General features: G+C 37.0%; 1 protein-coding gene across 2 annotated transcripts in view; it reads right to left on the bottom strand.

The window, feature by feature from the left end:
* Positions 1–18,945, bottom strand: part of KIAA1328 (KIAA1328 ortholog) — a 240,066-nt gene that overhangs the window by 80,972 nt on the left and 140,149 nt on the right. For both annotated transcript variants that reach the window (XM_037033175.1, XM_037033184.1), the window contains exon 7: positions 4,534–5,201. In XM_037033175.1, coding sequence (XP_036889070.1) covers positions 4,534–5,201 — 668 coding nt within the window. The remainder of the gene's footprint in view (positions 1–4,533; positions 5,202–18,945) is intronic.

Genomic DNA, 18,945 nt, shown 5'->3' with positions numbered 1-18,945 from the left:
AACTATCTTATGTTTATAAATTGGAAGAAATAATATTGTTAAAATGTCCATGCTAACAAAAGATGCAATCCTTATCAATATTTCATTGGCATTTTTCACATAATTAGAAAATTAAGCTTAAAATTTGTCTAGAACCATACAAGACCCCAAATAACCAAAGTAATCCTGAGAAAGAAGAACAGAGCTGGAGGTATCACACTTTCTAACTTCAAACTGTATTACAAAGCTGGAGTAAGCAAAACAGTAATGGCATAAAAACAAATACAAAAACCAATGGAATAGAACAGAAAGCCCAGAGATAAACCCATGCATATACGGCAAAAATCTTTGACCAGGGTACCAAGAACATGTAATGGAGAAAGAACAGTTTCTTCAATAAATGGTGTTGGAAAAACTGGATCTTCATAAGAAAAGAATGAAACTATCTTATATCACTTACAAATACTAACTAAAAATTGATTAAAGACTTAAATGTAAGATCTGTAAAGTAAAACTGCTATAGAAAAATAGGTGAGGAAGAAGCTACTTGACATTGGTCTTGGCAATACTTTTTGGATACATCAAAAACTTGGGCAAAAATAAACAAATAGTGCTAAATTGATCTGAAAAGCTTCTGCACAGCATAGAAAACAATTATTAAAATGAAGTAATCTATGGAATGGGAGAAAATATTTGCAAACCATATATCTGATAAGGGATTAATATCCAAAATATATAAGGAGCTTATACAACTTAATAGCAAACAACAACAACAACCCGCCCCCCCAAACCTGATTGAAAATGGGCAGAGGATCTGAAAAGATAGTTCTTTTCCCTCCAAAAGACACAGAAATGCTCAATGGGTAGATGAAAAGATGCTCAACATCACCGGGAAAGTGAAAATCAAAACCACCATGAGATATCACCTCCCACCTGTTAGGATGTTTTGATCAAAGGGACAAGAGATAACAAGTGGAGAGACAATATGGAGAGAAGGGGATCCCCTGTACCTGATGGTGGGAATGTAAATTGGTACAGCCATTGCAAAGAACAGTATGGTGCTGTCTCAAAAAATTTAAAATATAACTACCATATGATCCAACAATCCCACTTCTGGGTACTTGTCTGAAGAAGGCAAAATTAGTATCTTGAAAAGATGCCTGCACTTCCAAGTTCAATGCAGTATTATTCACGATAGTCAAGGCACGGAATCAACCTAAGTGTCTGTCAGCAGATGAATGGATAAAGATTCAATACATATGAATGTTATTCAGCCATGAGGACGAAGCAAATACTGTACCTAGAGGGTATTTTGCTAATTGAACATCCCAAAATACCAAAATTAGTGAGATATAGTCAAAACAGTGCTGGGAAGGAAATCTATAGCACAAAAAACTTCCATCAGAAAACAAGAAAGTCTCAAATCAATAATCTAAGCTCTCAACTTAAGAAATTACAAAAAAGAAGAGCAAGATAAGTCCAAAGGAAGTGGAAGGAAAAATACTATAAAGAAATGTATGAAATAAACAAATAAGGCTAGTATTACCTCGATACTGAAACCAAAGACAGTACCAAAAAAAAAAAACCCAGACCTATATCTCTTACCAATATCAATGCAAATATCCTTAATAAAAATATAAATAGAATTTAATAATACATATGAAGTATTATACACTATGACCAAACAAGGTTTATTTTAGGCATACAAGGCTAGGTCAACATTAAAATATCAATTAATATAATCTACTATACCAGCAGGCTAAATAAGAAAAACAAGATGATCACATCAATTGATGCATAAAAGGGATTTGACAAATTCAACAAACATTTATGGTAAAACTACATAAACGACAAGGAAAAAAAAACTTTGTGAAAAATCCTGTTAAGAGATTGAAAATATAAACTGCAGACTGTTGGAAAATACTTGCAACACAATACCTGCTAAAGGACTCGTATCTAGAATGTATAAAGAACTCTCAAAACTCAACAGTAAAAAAAACCTCAAACAATTCAATTATAATATGGGAAAATGATATTAAAGAGGCAATTTATCCAAGAGGATGGAAGCAGAGCAAATAAGCAAATGCAAAGATTTTCAGTACCAATAACCATTAGGGAAATGCAAATTAAGACCACAATGAGATATCACGATGTACATAGTGGAAGAGTAAAATAAAAATTTGCGGCAATACTAAATGCCAACAAACACGGGGAGAAATGTTCTCTCACGCACTTCCTGAAGAAAGTATTTTAAACTAAGTGTAATATAAGCTAAATTCCAGAAAACTAAATGCACAGTTACTATATGATCTAACAATCATAATCTTAGCTTTCATGTGTAGAAATAAAAACCTTAGTTCACACATAGCAGTTCTATTTGTAACAGACAAACCTGGACACTAAGGTGTTCGTCAATAGATGAATGGTTAAACAAGTTATAGTATAACCATATCATGGAATACTACTGAACAGCATGAAAAGGTACAATATATTCAATAACCTAGATAGGTTTCAAGTGCATTACACTTAGTGGAAAAACAATATCAAAAGTTCACAGACTATAGAGTTGCATTTTATACTATCCTCAAAAGATAAAATTTTAGAAATAGACCCGAGATTAGTGGTTTCCAGAGGTTAGGGATGGTGGGGGCAGAGGAGGGTGGGGAAACCCTAACAAGGTAAGTGCAAAGGAAATCTTCGTTCTTTATCTGATTGCGGTGGTGGTTGCACAACTCTTCAAATCTGCACCTGTGGTCAATGACACAGAACTACACACACATTGCACTAATGTTGATTTACCAGTTTTGATAGTGTATTGTAGTTATTGGGGGAAAGTGAGTGCAGGGAACATGGAACCCGTTGTGCTATTTTTGCAACTTCCTTTCAATCTATAATTATTTCAAAATAAAAAGTTTATAAAACTCTCTATAAATATTCTATTTTTGCAATTTATACACACATAAAACTTGCCCAAAAGCTGTGTTTCCCAGCTCGCTCACCTATGCTAGTATCATCAAGAGGACACTGAAGACTGTATTATCATTATCCAACATTATCTGAATACACAAGCTATTCAAGTGAACATGACGCGTTTTCCAAACCTACCCAATCTCCCCTGCTAGGCTGTGCCCTCTTCACCACATTTGATCCATTGTTCTATCCAAAGTCCTAAAACCACTCCTCACATGTCACAGGCACTCGACAAATGTTCTTGCACAAAGTTCTCAGGAGAGACTATACATTAACTTGAGGATGAGCATTTAGGGTCATAAAATTAAAGCAACATCTTAGTCTTTGGTGACAAACTTGTTATAAGTGGCTTAATTTTCACTTATTTGAAAAGCCTCCAGGTTTCAACAATGAAGGATAAAACTGTCTGATCATAGGAAGAGAAAGAAGAAGACGAGTTTTGGTTCCAAGAAAGTAAGTACGGTAGCCCCCTTCCCCCGACCCATGGGGAATGCTTTCAAGACCCCTAATGGAGGCCTGAAACTGCAGATAATACTGAACCCTATGCTGTACGTAGACATTTTTTCCCTGTACATACATACCTTTTCACCTAAAGGAAGCACTTTTGGCTTCTCTTTGGCATGTCTGAACTGCCAGCATCACCTGCTTGTGCTTTGGGGCCAATACTAAATAAAATAAGGGTGATTTAAACACAGCACTGTGATACCACGACAGCTGATCCGATAACAGAGATGGCTGCCGACTAACAGGCGAGGCGAGGCGTGTGTACGGTGAAGGTGCCCTGGACAAAGGGGCGATCACGCCCGGAGTGGGATGGAGTGAGATGGCAAGAGATTTCATGCCCTGAACAGTGCACAATTTACGAATTGTTTACTTCTGAAACCTTCCATTTCATATTTCTGGTCTTGAAATTTACTTTTAAAATACATATGACACTTTATTGTTTTAAATATGATTGTGTCTGATTTATTGGTAATTTTGCTTGAATAAATTAAGAGAGCAAGTTTTGTGACTCTGTGAAATGATGCTGACCTATACGACATTAAAATAGCAATATCGCTTTGCAGCACTGTTCTTTAGGAAGAATTATTGAGGGAAGGACAGTTTAAATGTGAGTAAGCTTGTAAGAATTGGTTATTGAACAGGAAAAGGTTGAATTTAGAAGGCTCCCATCATGTTATATTTTATACTATAGCAAATAGATATAAATATGGAATGATGACAACTAATCATAATTCTTTATAATTGGATTCTACACCCTGATATCTTACGCTTTTACTTAATGCCCACTGTTCTCCACAATGACATCAAACAGCAAAGGATTCTGTGTAATGGTAATATCACTTAAAAATACTGTCTTTGGAATCCAGCAAAAACCACACTGGACTGCTCAGAAGTAGACATTCCAGGCTAAGTCTTCCAAAGACGACAGTGGAATTTACTTAGTAGTCACCATTTGTATGCATCCTGGGAAAGCCAAAATCCCGAGGAACCTCTTCTATACCTTCGTTACGGTACCGCAGCAGTCACTGCATTCTGTGTTCTCCCAGCTACAGGCACTGCCCAGAGAAAGGTAGCACTCACCAATTGTAGTCTAGTCGGGACTGATGAAGCTGCTGCTGTTTTAGGAGGAGCTTCGTCTCCTGCTGCGCCAGCAGGTGCTGAAGACGCTCCTTTTCAACTTCCAGCTCCATTTTTTGAAGCATAAGTTGCTGCCTTCTGTCTTCTGAGAGTTGCTTTTTGAAATCAGTTTCACTGGGTTGCAGTAGCCCTTGGCCATGCATCAGAGTTGCCCAGGAGAGCCCACAGTAATGGCACAATTCTGGTTGTGTCTTGGAATATTGAGGGGCCATGACTGTAGGATGGCTAACATGAACATGATGTGCATTCTCAGAAAGCTTAAGCCCACAACACAGTCTAGACGGAGTAGGTCTAAGATGCTGGCATTCCTTCAATTCCTCTGATGGAACTTTCTCTGTAGGGACTGCACCTGCTAGTTTTTTCCCTGGGGATCCGTAATCACATGTTCTGGTCTCTGATGGTACCCTGTCTAGATCCTCTTTGGGACAATGAAGGGCTGCTGGTTTCAGAGAATTGTTCCTGAACTCCCCAAGGGATTCTAGAGCTGAGTCCTGATTTGCAGGCCTAGGCCTTTGCTTGGTCTGATGGTAGGTCTGTGGTTTGGCTACACTCAAGTACGAGCCATCCAGTCCCACGGACGAAGAGCGCAGAGTGCTTTTCCTATTGAATACCTGAAAGGAACCACAAGATCACTTGTCAAACAGGAGCCCAGTGAAATGAGTCCTTTGTTTTGGCTTTTCAGAAATCAATGATATATTTTCACCAAAACAAAGCTGTTTTGTCTTCTTAAATACAAAATGTTAGTATTTACACAGCCAAAGTGACATGTACCACAAACCTAACCCATTTTCAAATAATCAAGATTCGAGTAAATCCTTAAGGAGGAGGAAGAAGGAAGTGTTGCTACTGGCCACTTAAGCAAGATTTTAGGAATTGCAAATAATGAGGTTCACATAAAATCAACTTTGAGAAGAGGCAGAAGCATTAAAGTTAGTATTTTAAAATGCTTAATTTTGAATACTAAGCCAAAAAATCTACTTAGCCACCTTAAATACTATTTGAAATACCCCGTGATTAGCCATTACACAGCATGAGATTTGATACAAAACCTTTCACCTAACACTGAATAAGATGTTACTACTAGAAATTTGATGTTTTTATAAATATTTTTACATCACACAGATAAAACCAATACTTTCGACAAAATATGACTCTAATCAAAAGTGGTTATTTAAATAAAAACATTTAATTTCAGCTATAAACAAGTGATTTTTCAATTATGCTGATCAAGTGATTATAGTCTGATAAAACTCAGGCAGAAAGGAAGCAATTGCAAATGACCTTGGACAGACCAATAGTGAGCTTTCCTAGTTCGTTAGCCTCAAGCTTGTTCTACCAGGGAGAGCAAAACTTAGTGTAGGTCAGCAATTCTCAAACTTTACCATGTATCACAATCACCCGGATGGCTTGTTGAATGTGAATTGTGGGCTTCATTCCCTGAACTTCCAATTCAGGAAGCCTAGAGCAGAGCTGAGGAATCTGCATTTGCAATGAGTTGCGTGGTGATGAGGACGCTGCTACTCTGGGACCACACTTTGAGAACCACCGGTCTGTATCGTGACATACCTGGTTTCTCTGTCCATCTCTAAGAACTGTTTTGATTAGATTAGGCTCACTGAGGTAATCCTGGATAATTTCCTCATCTCAAGATCTTAAACTTAATCACATCTGTAAAGTCTCTTTTCACACAAAGTACTTTGTACCATATAAAATGATACTCATAGGTTTGAGGAATTAGGACATGGACATATTTTGGGTGGGGCATTATTCAGTCTACCACAACTGCTATTTAAGTAACTAATTCATAAGCAGTTGCAATGTTCATCTATTCTAGAGACATAGAATAACTGAGATCCCTAGCAAAAGGGGGGGGATCCCACTAATTTGCTTAGCAATAGTTGCAACTGATGAGCTGATTGATAAAATGTCAACTCACAGAGATATACAGCAATGCTCTTACAATGATTCTTCTGATTTTGCATTTCCAAAGCAATGCTGAAGGAGTTCTGCTTGGATGAGGATGAGCCACACCTGAAGAGAAGGCTTGGTTGTCTTTGGAGAAGACATGCAATCCTGCCCACTGAGCAGACGCCACTGGCAGATTACAAGGTACAGAAAAGACTCAGGCAAAATTTCTGACAAACTACCTCATAAAATAATTAACCCAACTTTGCACCTAAAAAGAAGCTCGAGTCTACATTCATCTTTCCTACTATGAACTTTGGTAGCACTTCCTGTCAACACAAATATTTAACATTTATCACCTGTTACTTTGTATGGTAAACTATCTTTTTACAGAATTATTATATTTTAAAAATGACATTTTTTCCTTGGTCCAGAAACTTAAGCAAACTATATTCTCATATATTTTCTGAGACATGGATTATTAACATAATGAGAGATAGCAGGCATGTATTATTTTAGATTGATTTTTGTTTCTTAACATTATTTACATACATGCATTTTTAGGTAATGACAGTCGACACTTATTTTAATGTTATTGATTTAAATTATTCACAAATGTCAGGTATTCAGAATATTTCCACAATATTTTTTGATAGAACTTATGCTTTTAAGAGGCAGAACAACTGAATGATTTTGATGCATGCTTTACTCAGAGAGAACACTGCTTCGCCAATTGGCTGCCGGGTGACTGTGCACGTTGGTAGGTTCGCATCCTCTCCCTGTGCCCACCCTGTATTATCTCCTCCCCTGTCTGTGGGTGGGACTTGAGAATATGATGAGATATCAGTCATGTGATTATGTTACATTATACAGCAAAAGGGACTTCCAAGATGTAACTAAGACTCCTTAGTCACATGTCTGTGAATAATAATAATAATAATAATAAAAAGATTGTCTTGTGTGGGCCAGACCTAATCAGATAAACCCTTTTAAAGAGGTTCAGGTGCCCTCCCCAAGGTCAGAGATTCTCCCGCTGGCCTTGAAGAAGTAAGCTGCCATGTTGTGGGAGGGCCACTGGAGAGGGGTCAGGTGGCAACGGCCTCTGGAGCATAAGGCAGCTTCCAGCCAACAGCTAGCAAGAAAACAAGAATCTATCATACAGAGGTAAGAAACCAAATTCTGCCAGCAACCGTGAGAGCCTGGAAGAGAACCCAGAGCTCCAGCAGACATTCTGACTGCCACCTTTGAAGACCCTGAGCAGAGGACCCAACTGAGCCACACTGCAGTCATGACCCGTAGAAACTGAGAGATAACAAACGTGCACTGTCTTAAACTGCTGTACGGTGAGTAAGGTGCAGTAATTTGTTACACAGAAATAAACAATTAATATAGCATATTACTCAATTTGCCTGACCCTCAGTTTCATTAGTAAAACAGGCATCATAAACAGCATCTACCTTAAAACTGATTGTGGCAGATGGGCAGTTATCACAGGCACTAATTTATAAGGGTACTAATTTACCAAAGGGGGAAAAAGCCTATGTTTACCCAAATCTCATTCCAGGGAAACATTATGGGGCATGTGTGTGGGGTGGGTGAGGATGGAGGTGAAATGCTCAAGAGGCATGTCCAGTTACAGCAGATTACCTCTAAACTGCCTTCTGAGAATAATAAATTCGGTAATCCACTTTCACTTTGCTACCAGGAGGTTTGCAAGTTGGGCCAGAGTTGAACTGCTTAGATGACAGAAAGGTCCTTCATATGAACAATGTCAGTCTTATCCTAACATCTTGCACTGCCTCTCACAGAGATGATTAGATGATCCATACAAAGCACTTTGGAAAGTGTATGATGTAAACTTACCATTTAAAAATGTTCCCTATCATTACTACTACTGTTAATATCACTGACCTCTCTGCCTATACAAATTTGAAGGAAGGGGCTATGTTAGCCCTCTGTATACACAGCCCCGGGGCTGGCACGTAGCATGTTCCCAATAACCATGGGCTAACTATCAGCACTACAGAAAAATTCAAGTTGGGTTATGGGTTGTAGTAACAAAAAAAAAAAGAAAATTAGAATCCATGATTAGGCTGTAAGAAAGAAGAGAGGAGAAACAGAAAACTGCCTGTTAGAATCTAAATATAAGGTATGAAATTATTTTATTAGTAAGGTTAAGACAAATCAATAGTACTTTGTCTTAAAAACAGATGTGTTTTTCTTTCTTGAGCTGCTCCATGCTTTCTATGTGATATTTACAAGTGTAACTTCTTTTAAGTATGGCTTTAAGTAACAACAAATCCCAAACTGCTATTTCTGGCATATGGTTTTGATGTAAATTTTTCAAAAACACTAATCGAAAAACCAATAGGTTTTTTAAAAAACTGGAAGAATAATTTATATATAATACAACGCACCGATCTTAAGTGTACAGCTTAATAAAATCTCACATTTGAATGTCCCATGTAATTATAGAACAGTCCCATCACCCGGAACATTCCTTGTGCCTTTCTAAGCCACACCACCTCCTCACACTTGTGGGAGTGAGTGGGAGTGACCTGACTTTGATGGCCATTTGTTTTCTCTACATTGAACTTCGTATGGAATCATAAAGTATGACACTCTTCCGTGCCTGGCTTCTTAGGTTCAACATAATTTTTGAGCTCCTATGTTTTTCTATGTTGTGTATCAACAGCTCAGTCTTTTTTATTGCTGCACAGTATTTCATTACATGAATACAGTAAAATTTGTTTATCCATTCTCTAGATGGACTAGATTGTTTCAAGTTTACAGCTTTTATGAATAAAGCTGCTATGTATATTCTTATACAAGTCTTTTTTAAAGACATATGCACTTATTCCTCTTGGGCAGAAGGTAGGTATATGTTTGACTTTATTAAAGGAGTCAATCTGTTTTCCAAAGTGGTCATTCTATTTTACATCCCATCAGCAAAGTAAAGAGGCCCGGGGGGCTTCACACTCATTTCCCTTTTCAGACAGGAAAATGACCTATGGATCAAAACAAGCACAGAAGTTTAGTTCAAAGGCTCACAACGTCAGGATTTGTCTCATACATATAGGAGGTCCCACAACCCTAGACTACATCCTGAAACTCTAGAAGTGGCAGGAATGAAGCCGGTATATCTTTGACAGGGATGTTGCAGGATTCACAGCACAAAAGGAAGATCAGAAAACAGAGGCATTTCTGTCTCGTGACAGTTGGAGCATGTCTCTTAACTTGGATAGATACAGACTGAGTAGAAAAAAGACACCAATGAGATAAGTATAAATTTTTTTAAAAAGTATGAGAGTTTAGACACAATGAAAAATTTTCTGTTAGTGAAAGTAAATTTCTGAGTTGGAAGAAGGTCTCAGAATTTTTAAGATTACTTTTTAAAATATGGCATATTTATAAAAGACTTCATAGAAAATAGAGATGTCAATAAACATGTATGATTTGATCTTGAATGCATATATGAATGTACACACAGGGGTGTAAGCATTACACATGTACACACAAAATCATATGGTAGTCCAGGCTTTTCCCATATCTCACACATTATAAATAACAACTGCACTACTGCTTTGTGAAATAGCAAGAACATACAAGCAGTGATGTTTTATAAGTTTCTGAAAATCATTTTTATAGGCCATTTTGCTTTAGAGCCATAAGGAGAGATGTGAACTAAATTGCAGTTATTATTTCTTGCAACAGGTTGTTATTTCCTTTGCGTGAGGTGGAAGTGATTATTTATAATGCACTTATGAGTTGTTAAGCACAGGATTAGTCAATAGTACCAATAGGTCTTGTTGGCATTCATTTCTCTGATGGCAAATAATAATTTACTATCCTGGCAAGCACTCTATTAACAATCCTCATATTCCCAGTGATAGCCTTATAAGAATGAAAATCTCAATTTTGCAATTTCCAAATTGTCCCCTGTGCTCTTCATTTTATTGAGAAGTCAGAAACTCAAGACCTAGATAAATATTTCTAAACCTAAATTACTGCGTGTGGGGCAGGTCATCGCATTACCCGGAACATTTGGAGTTAATGTGCAATAAGGCTCAGAATGACGCGCTGCATCTTTAAAGGCAGGCTTACACGAACCAGTTGTCAAGCTGATAGGAGCTGTGCATTGCAACAGCTGCACTGTGTGTTTTGCCAATGCCTCCTCCCAAATAAATGTTCATTCTCCCCAGTTCAATTAACAACCCTATACTGGCAGATTTTGCTAGAAGATCATCAAGGCAGATTACCTTCCAGTGTTATGAACTAAATACTTACAGGTGTTATATCATCAGTTATAACTTACAAACTTTTGCCTTTACCAAGACATCCAGGCAAATGAATCATGTAATTTATGAATTATTTATAAGAAATTCACAGCATGCTCCTGGCGTCATCCATGGCCTTTTCTAGGTCACATGACACCAATTAGAGCTGAATTTTAAATTATTCAATAACCTGAACTCTCTTGTCATTTAACATATAGCTATCAATGCAGTAAACAAGTTAAATCTAATGGGCCCTGGAGGTCTAAACTTCACTGCTCAGCAGCTGAAGCTGTGGGCCATCCACGGAAGAGAAAAATAACAGAATGCAGCAGCCAAACCCATTCGCGAGGCTCTAATAACTTATTCTAGTTCCCACAGGGACTGCAGCACAACTCAGGAATATTAAATGTAAAATACATTAAAGTCAATAATTATGTGTTTTAAAAGAACATAAGCACACAATTACGTTTAAACGACAGAAATCTGACTAGCAACAGACACCACAGGCAACATCAACTTTTAGGATATGTATTTGCATGGCAGGTCCGCCAAAATGTTTACCAGTGGCTACCCACCTCACAAAGGGTCAAAACTCCTGTTCTTTAATCATTACATTTCCTGAAAGTTGGGACTTGTTGAGTTGGTATAAAATGAAAAGAAAGCATGCAATAACTGACAGTACTCTCAAATTTAGGTCAAAGGACCTTGATTAGAATCCCAGTACTGCTACTTAGGAGTTCTGTAATTTTTGGCAAATCACTTTAGGTCTCTTAGGCAGTTTAGGCATTTCTAAAACAGGGAACTGGGTTTGATGGTCTCTATAGTTTATGCTGTGTTTAAGAGCTGAGAAACCCAGGGATTGGGTTGTTGTTGCCCAAGGAAATGAGAGGAAAGAAAAGGGTTAGGTGAGGAATTATGCCAATCAGTAAACCTTCAGCCATCAACCAACAGACCTATTGTGAAATCACCGAATGGCTCTTGGGTCCAGTCCCCTAGCGCGTTCTGCGATTTGCAGCATCACTGCAGCACGTGATGCACATGCTGAAGACCTTAAATTGGCATCTTAATTTGTCTGGTTTCTAAGTCTGAAAGATACAAATGAAGAATGAATAACATGGATGTAGAGTGGAGGCTAGTCCTAAACATTTTGATGGGATTCATATATTTTTGATGGGACAGGAAAACCATTCACCACGGGAAAATGGCTACGCTTAGAGAGCTGGCCCTTCTTTGGAGCCTCAGGATTCTTCAGAACTCTTAGTCATTTAATTATATAGTGCCAAATCCCGATTTAAAATTTTAGGACACTGTTTATTAGCCAGTATAGTTTACTGGAAAAAGAGAGAGAGAGAGAGAAGAGATTTCATTTAGAAATTAATAAAAGATGCAAGGAGTGATGCGATTTCCTAGGACTCGAATGCCCTAACTTCTTTTCCTAGCCCTCCAAATACCACTCAGGGATTCAAGTCCAGTTGAATACCACTTCCTTCCATTGTGGTTTCCCCACTCCCCCAGCTCAGATTAGCTGGGCCTTCTCCTGGAGGCACCCCAGAGTACTTCGTTCGCTCCTTCATTGTCGTATTTACTAATCCCCCTCCATCAGAATTACGTGTTAGCTGTTTTCACATGCTGTTTCCCTCTGGTATGTAAGTATTTATGCTTTTCCTTTTGAAAACTGTACTCTTTTATTTTATTTTTATAATCCTCACCCAAGGATATGTTTTCATTTATTTTAGAGAGAGAGGAAGGGAGGGAGGGACAAAGGGAGGTGGAGGGAGAAACCTGCACCAAACGCCTTCTATAAGCATCCTGACCGGGGAGGGAACCAACACCCTAGGCATGCGCCCTGACCGGGAAAGGAACTCACAAACTTCTGGTGTACAGGACGATGCTCCAACCAACCGAGCAACTGGGCCAGGGTGAAACTGAACTCTTTTAGGGTAGAGACTTCAAAAGGATAACCATTACTTTTGTGCATTGCTGTACCGTAATAAGAGACAGCAGTTACTCAATAAATAACGGTTTTGCATATAGTTTGACTCTTCTCTTGTATATTGATGGAACTTCAGGACAGTGACAATGTTACTTTTACCTTCACATTTCAGTGACACCGGACTTTATAAATAGAAGATACTGAAATCAATGAGCATTTGTTGAATGAACCAACAAGCAGGAAGCAGGAGCAGCAACAACTAACTGGCCTAACTTGTATCCTAAGAAACGTGATGGTAACTTATCTTAAAGTGTATTTTAGTTTTTGCAGGACACTTTTTCTGTAAGTATCTTTATTCGATTAGAGTCTTTAAAGCTTGGTAAAATGCTTTAAATGCAGGAAAAATTCCAACTTTATTTTCCATTGCACAGAGGCAATATAAATAGGGAACTAGACGCCTATTTAGCTTCGACCTATAAAAGAGTAAATTAAAAGGATACTTTTTGCTTTTGAGATCAGAATTTAAACTTAAAGCAGAACATATTATTTTCCATAGTTTCATGAAAAGGTTTTAAAACAAAAAACTCTATTATATTGAAAGACCACAAAATGTGTGCCATCAACCTGGACAAGGCACAGGCAGACAGACAGGTTGTGAAACATTATACCTCAATGACAGGCAACTCCCTTAGGACTCCTACTTGGAGTTATTTTAAAAAATCAGCCTTAACATAATTGACTCTCATATCATAAATAAGACTGGCATACTTTGAGAAAGTCAACATCAAGTTTGGAAGAAAGATTTATGGAAATTTGGGACAATCAGTGCTTTCAAAATTTTCAATAGTGTTTTCCCACAAATCCTTTTTCAGTTAATGGTGTCGTTCAGTGTGTAAAAGATATTCCCAAACAAATACAGTCCTGGAACTATTGAAATGTAATGAAAACAAACCTGTTTCCCCACTATCCCATGCTTTGGGGTGCTGCTCTGGTGTTAAATAAGAGAAGAAAGGTTTAGGATGCTAGACATTTTGAGAGAGATAATTAATTTGTTTAAGTCACTGAACAGAAAAACAGAAATGGACACATCTTCTATATCTAAAAGACAAATCTTGTATATTTGTCTAACAATAGAAAGTTTATATAAACACAATATTCTGAATACATACATTCAGCATTTTCTTCCCACTCCATATTTTGCCTAAAAGTATAGGTTGCCACATTGGAATGGGCAGGCAGGATGGAGATCTGGAAGTATCTGCCAGGTAATGTCCTGGCTGCTAGGAATACAAAGCTTGATAAGACAGAGGCCCAATCATCATGGCCCTCACATTTTGGATAGGGAGGAAAACATCGTATGCGATCAGGTCTATAAGGAGCTGAAGAGTATTAGTGAGGTGAGTCTTGCCTTTCACAGGGGTAGGGAAGAAGCTAGGAAGTCTTCACAGTAGAGAAGACATTTGAGCTAAATTCTGGAAGACAGATTGGAGTTTATTAGTGATAAAGGTATGTGAGAGGGCATGTACCATGTGCAGGGCAGGACATTTCAGGTAAAAGGGAAAATATCAGTAGAGAACAGAGACTGTGAAAATGAGTATGGACAGTGAACTCCAAGCAGTCCAAAGCATCAGGACAGTGTGATGGAGAATGGATCAAGCTATAACGTTAAGCAGATGCCATAGCACAAAAGGTGTGATGCTATGTTAAAGAAGTTTTACTTTAAATTTTTTATGCCCACCTAATATAGGAAATAGCCAGTTAGCCAAATGGTGCGCAGTTGGAAGAAAATAAAATAATCAAAGGCAAGATAATCTGTACTCAGTATCTGAAGGGATCCAGACATGGCATTTATATGGGGAAATGGTACAAGACAAGGAAAGGCGTACCACAGGCCGAAGCACTGACAAACTAATTTGAAATGACATAATTAAAATGAAAGCATTCAGATCTACACATTACACTGAATGATCTTCGGAAAGCAAGGGAGCTAGGCAGAGGGCAGATGCCTAGCCAAGGCATAAAAGGAAACGACAGCAAGAGGAAGGCACCAATGACCTCTCCACAGTTTGTGGATTAAGTGCTCTAGAATTTCTCTAACGTCCATTCTCAAAAAGGCTGGTCAGAATCCACCGTGGATTAGTATTTCTGTCAACCTCCCTTCATGAATAACTATGAAGACAAAATATTTTTAAAAATCTGTTTCAAAGAACCGAAGTGTTACTAAGGTAGTGGGAACATGAAAGGGGCCGAGATCCCAGAGAGCAGGCTGACAAGGAAAGACGGCGTGACACTCGCTGTCACATTGCTGTTGAAGACAGCCTAAATTAGGAAGTGCTGGCTGAGAGGAACTTCAAGCTATCTCACAGGCCTGGAGAGAAAATTTGAATTTCTGAGCCTGCCAACAAAGAGAGGTCCTGTCAAAAACCCCAGGCTTTCAATTAAGACCCCTGAAAAGTAAGTAGTAAGAATGAAATAGAAATAGAAAAACTCATGTATGTACTAAAGCTGAACGCAGTCCAGGATTGGGTTAAGGGCATCTGAATCGATGCTAACAACCTGCATGACGAAAAAGCAAATTCTTCCTTCAGAAAGACAACATCAAACAGACATCCATATTATATCCAGCTTTTTTCATAGACAATCTCTAACATTCAATAAAAATATGTAAGCAAACAAAAAAGTAAAAACAGTTACAAGGGAAAAAACAACAGAAATAGAACCACATAAGATTTAGATATTGGCACTATTTCAAACACAGACTTTAAAGTAATTGCTATTTATGTGATTAAGAAATTAAATAATATGATAGAGAATACTGTAAAAAAAACTAGAACAAAATAAAATGGGAAACTTAAGACTGAAGACACAATAAGTAAAAGTGAAAACACAGCAGATTAAATATATCTGAGGAGACAGTGAACTGCAACGAATGTCAGCAGAGAATATCTAGACTAATACGAGGGGATGGGCATGAAAGAATGCAGTCTATAAAGGAATGTGACACTGGGGCATGGTGACAAAATCCTAAAATACATATTATACTATCATAAATACATTGGGAGATATCATTGAAAACATAATGAGGAGGGACATGCAAAATATACACTTTAAACATGGAATTTCTGGAGAAGAGAAACATAGTACCTACAAATCTCACCTTAAAAGATTTATATAATTTTATGAGTATATTAGACATCACCAGAAGAAATGATGGATAATCATAAAGATATAGAATGACAAATTATCCAAAATAGAGAGAAAAAAGATTTGTCAAAGAGAAACAGAATAATATTGATAACCTTTGTAAAGTATCAAACAATATAACATTTATGTAGGTGTACCTACATTATACATGCACATATGCATACATACATGTACACATACATGATGCCAGAAGGACACCATGGGGAGGGGGCAGGGAAGCATAAAAACACTTGGAAAAATAATGGCCTATATTTTTCAATTTCATTAAAGCTACTAAATAAAACCCATGAGGGAAAAAACAAAGAAGACCACACTAATGCACATCATAATAAAATAGCAAAACACTAGTGATAAGAAAAACTCTCAGTAGTAATTAGAGAAATGGAAACATCACATACAGAAAACAAGGAACTTGGCAGATTTCTTATCAGAGACTGCAAGCCAAAAGATGATGTGAAGGCATCTTTAAAGAACTAAAAGAATTGTCAACCTACAATTCTATATCCAATACAAATATCCTTTAGAAATGATGCGATAACCTTTTGTTTCCTCAGAAAAATAAAAGCTAAGATAATTCACTGACAGCAACCTGGAACTGTAACGAATGTCAAAGAAGTTGTCCGGGCACCAGGACACGACACCGATGGAAACCTGGAGCTACTGAAAGAAGAAGTGCTACAAATGTGCAACTCAGTTAGGAATGATAACTCAGTAGCTAAAGATAAAACGCTTTGGTCTCATTACTTAATCTCTTTAAAAGCTAACTGATTACTTAATGTAGTAATAATAAAAATGTATTTTCAATATCTAGAAGCAAAATGACAACAAGAGCACAAAGGGTACATGTAACATTACATGTGATAAGTGTGTTATTGTATTAACACTTTCAATTCTCAATCCAGACTACTTTTAAATTCTGATATTATATTATTAGCTAAATTATAAAAATATACTTATTTAAACATTTAATTTGTATGCAGTGAAACAAGTTTCGCTAGACTTTTTGGTCAGGAAAAGACACCCTTTTTCTGAATGCAGAAATAGTTTACCAAATGATGATGGCGGAAGTGATTTTTGAAGAAATGAAGGCCAAGAATTGATAGTAACTAGCTTTACTTCATGCTAGTTTTACTTTAAAGTGTGATCCCTTATACACTGAATTGTTTTGTGGCCATAAATGAGGGTAGATTACTAAAACCATAGCATGTTATTTACCGAGGTATTCCCATTAAAAAAAAAACAATGAAATTATCAAAACTTAAGTAGCACTTACTTACATACATACATAAAAATGAGTTAAAAACCAGAGAACTTTTGAAGAAAGAGTACTGAGCCAAAAGAAGCAGTGTATAACATTCACATACAAACATTAGTTATGTGGTTTGCTAAGAACTCAGAGACCATATACAATTTAAAAACATTAGTGAAAGACTGCTTCAAAGGTGTTTTCCATGCTGTTGGGGGAATCAGTAGAAAAAAAGGGTAGCTCAAGTACCAGTTTTTATGACATCCTAGGAGATGTGTCTATGCAGGAACTGGTTAATAATATGGAAAAGAAATTCACAGAATAAAACTAGCAAAGTATTTTTCATTGGAAACTGAAAAATGCATGTATACTGCTAATATGGCATTTTTATGGTACACGTGCAATTCAAACATCATAATGATATGAAGAAAGAAGAGCATTTCTCGGCTTAATTGCTGACAAACACAATGAATTTTGAGCAGTATAAAACTACGCGGACTCACACTGCCCATGAACGTGGTGTGACAGCGCAGCAGTGACAGGGAGCATTTGGATCACGGAACATTAACATCACCCAGTCAAGTCAGAAAGCAGATGAATTCCTTCATCTTGAAAGTTTTATTATGAAAAAACCAGGTGAATTAAATAGTGCTTAGTAATGTGTCAAAAATATGGACTTACAGAGGCAATGTATAAAATTTGAGATTATACTATTTATTTCTCCTAATATAAAGGCAACCTGTAACGACTGTTATTATATGCTGGGGCACGACAGGGAAAAGTTCTGTTCAGAATTTGGAACAAACCTTACGTGTTTCTGCCACATAAGAAACTAATTTGGTCACAGCTTTTAAAAGGAATGAACTAGAGAGCCAACCTAGCTTATTTGTCTGATTATCTTTGGCACCTGTTACTGATGTTCATGCAAAGTAGAAACCCAACATGGTCTTCAATGGCAGACCACATCAAAGAGCAAAAAGGAACAGTGACACCTGGGGAGAGTAGCCGCCCCAGAGATTGTTAGGTTGTACTCAATGATTTCAATAAAGTAAGTGATGAAAAATTACCACTGAACTCCTTTCATATATAATGTTTCAGATTTTATTTTCCATTCAAAGTCCATTTATTTCACCAGAAGAATAAATTACTGAAACTAGTTAATGATAAGAATTGGGGACAAATTTTGAAAACACACCATCATTTCCTTCATTTTGGACAAAAACTTAAAAGAATGAATGTTCCAAGCCTATGAAATTGCTTTGGAATTTCTTTCATTCCTAGCAATACACTACCATAAAGAGATTTTTCTAATATGAGTGTTAATAAAAGAAATCAAAAAGTAGTTTAAATAGATATCACCTGTGAATACCATTATCACCAATCCAAGCAACTCTGCATAGATTACCAATGAAGTAGCAGGCTTATGCATCATATTAAAAACGTTCAGTATTGACACATGCAGTGTTATTGATATCCTTGGTGCTCAAAGTGTGTAATTAAAGGTGCTTATTATGAAGGAATTGTGATTTCACATACACATTTTTTCAGTTATGATTGCAAACATCAAAAAGTTATGTGAGTAATGGTCATTCTCTGTTTTAATTATTTGCATGTACACTTTGAGTGAAGGTTTTTTATGATTCTCTTTTTACTATGTTGCATCTGTTCAGATTATGTTTACTGAAATACAAGTCACAAATATTGAAACTATTATTTAATAAAATTATCCATTTATTTAATTTTCTAGTATTTCATTTTTAATGAAATATACAAACGCTTTGGTCCATGGA

The sequence above is a fragment of the Sturnira hondurensis genome, unplaced genomic scaffold, assembly GCF_014824575.4.
Source record: "Sturnira hondurensis isolate 20B ecotype Veracruz unplaced genomic scaffold, ASM1482457v3 Scaffold0001872, whole genome shotgun sequence".
Lineage (NCBI taxonomy): Eukaryota > Metazoa > Chordata > Mammalia > Chiroptera > Phyllostomidae > Sturnira > Sturnira hondurensis.
Note: the sequence above shows the minus strand (reverse complement) of the source record. Positions and strands in the feature narration are given on the sequence as shown.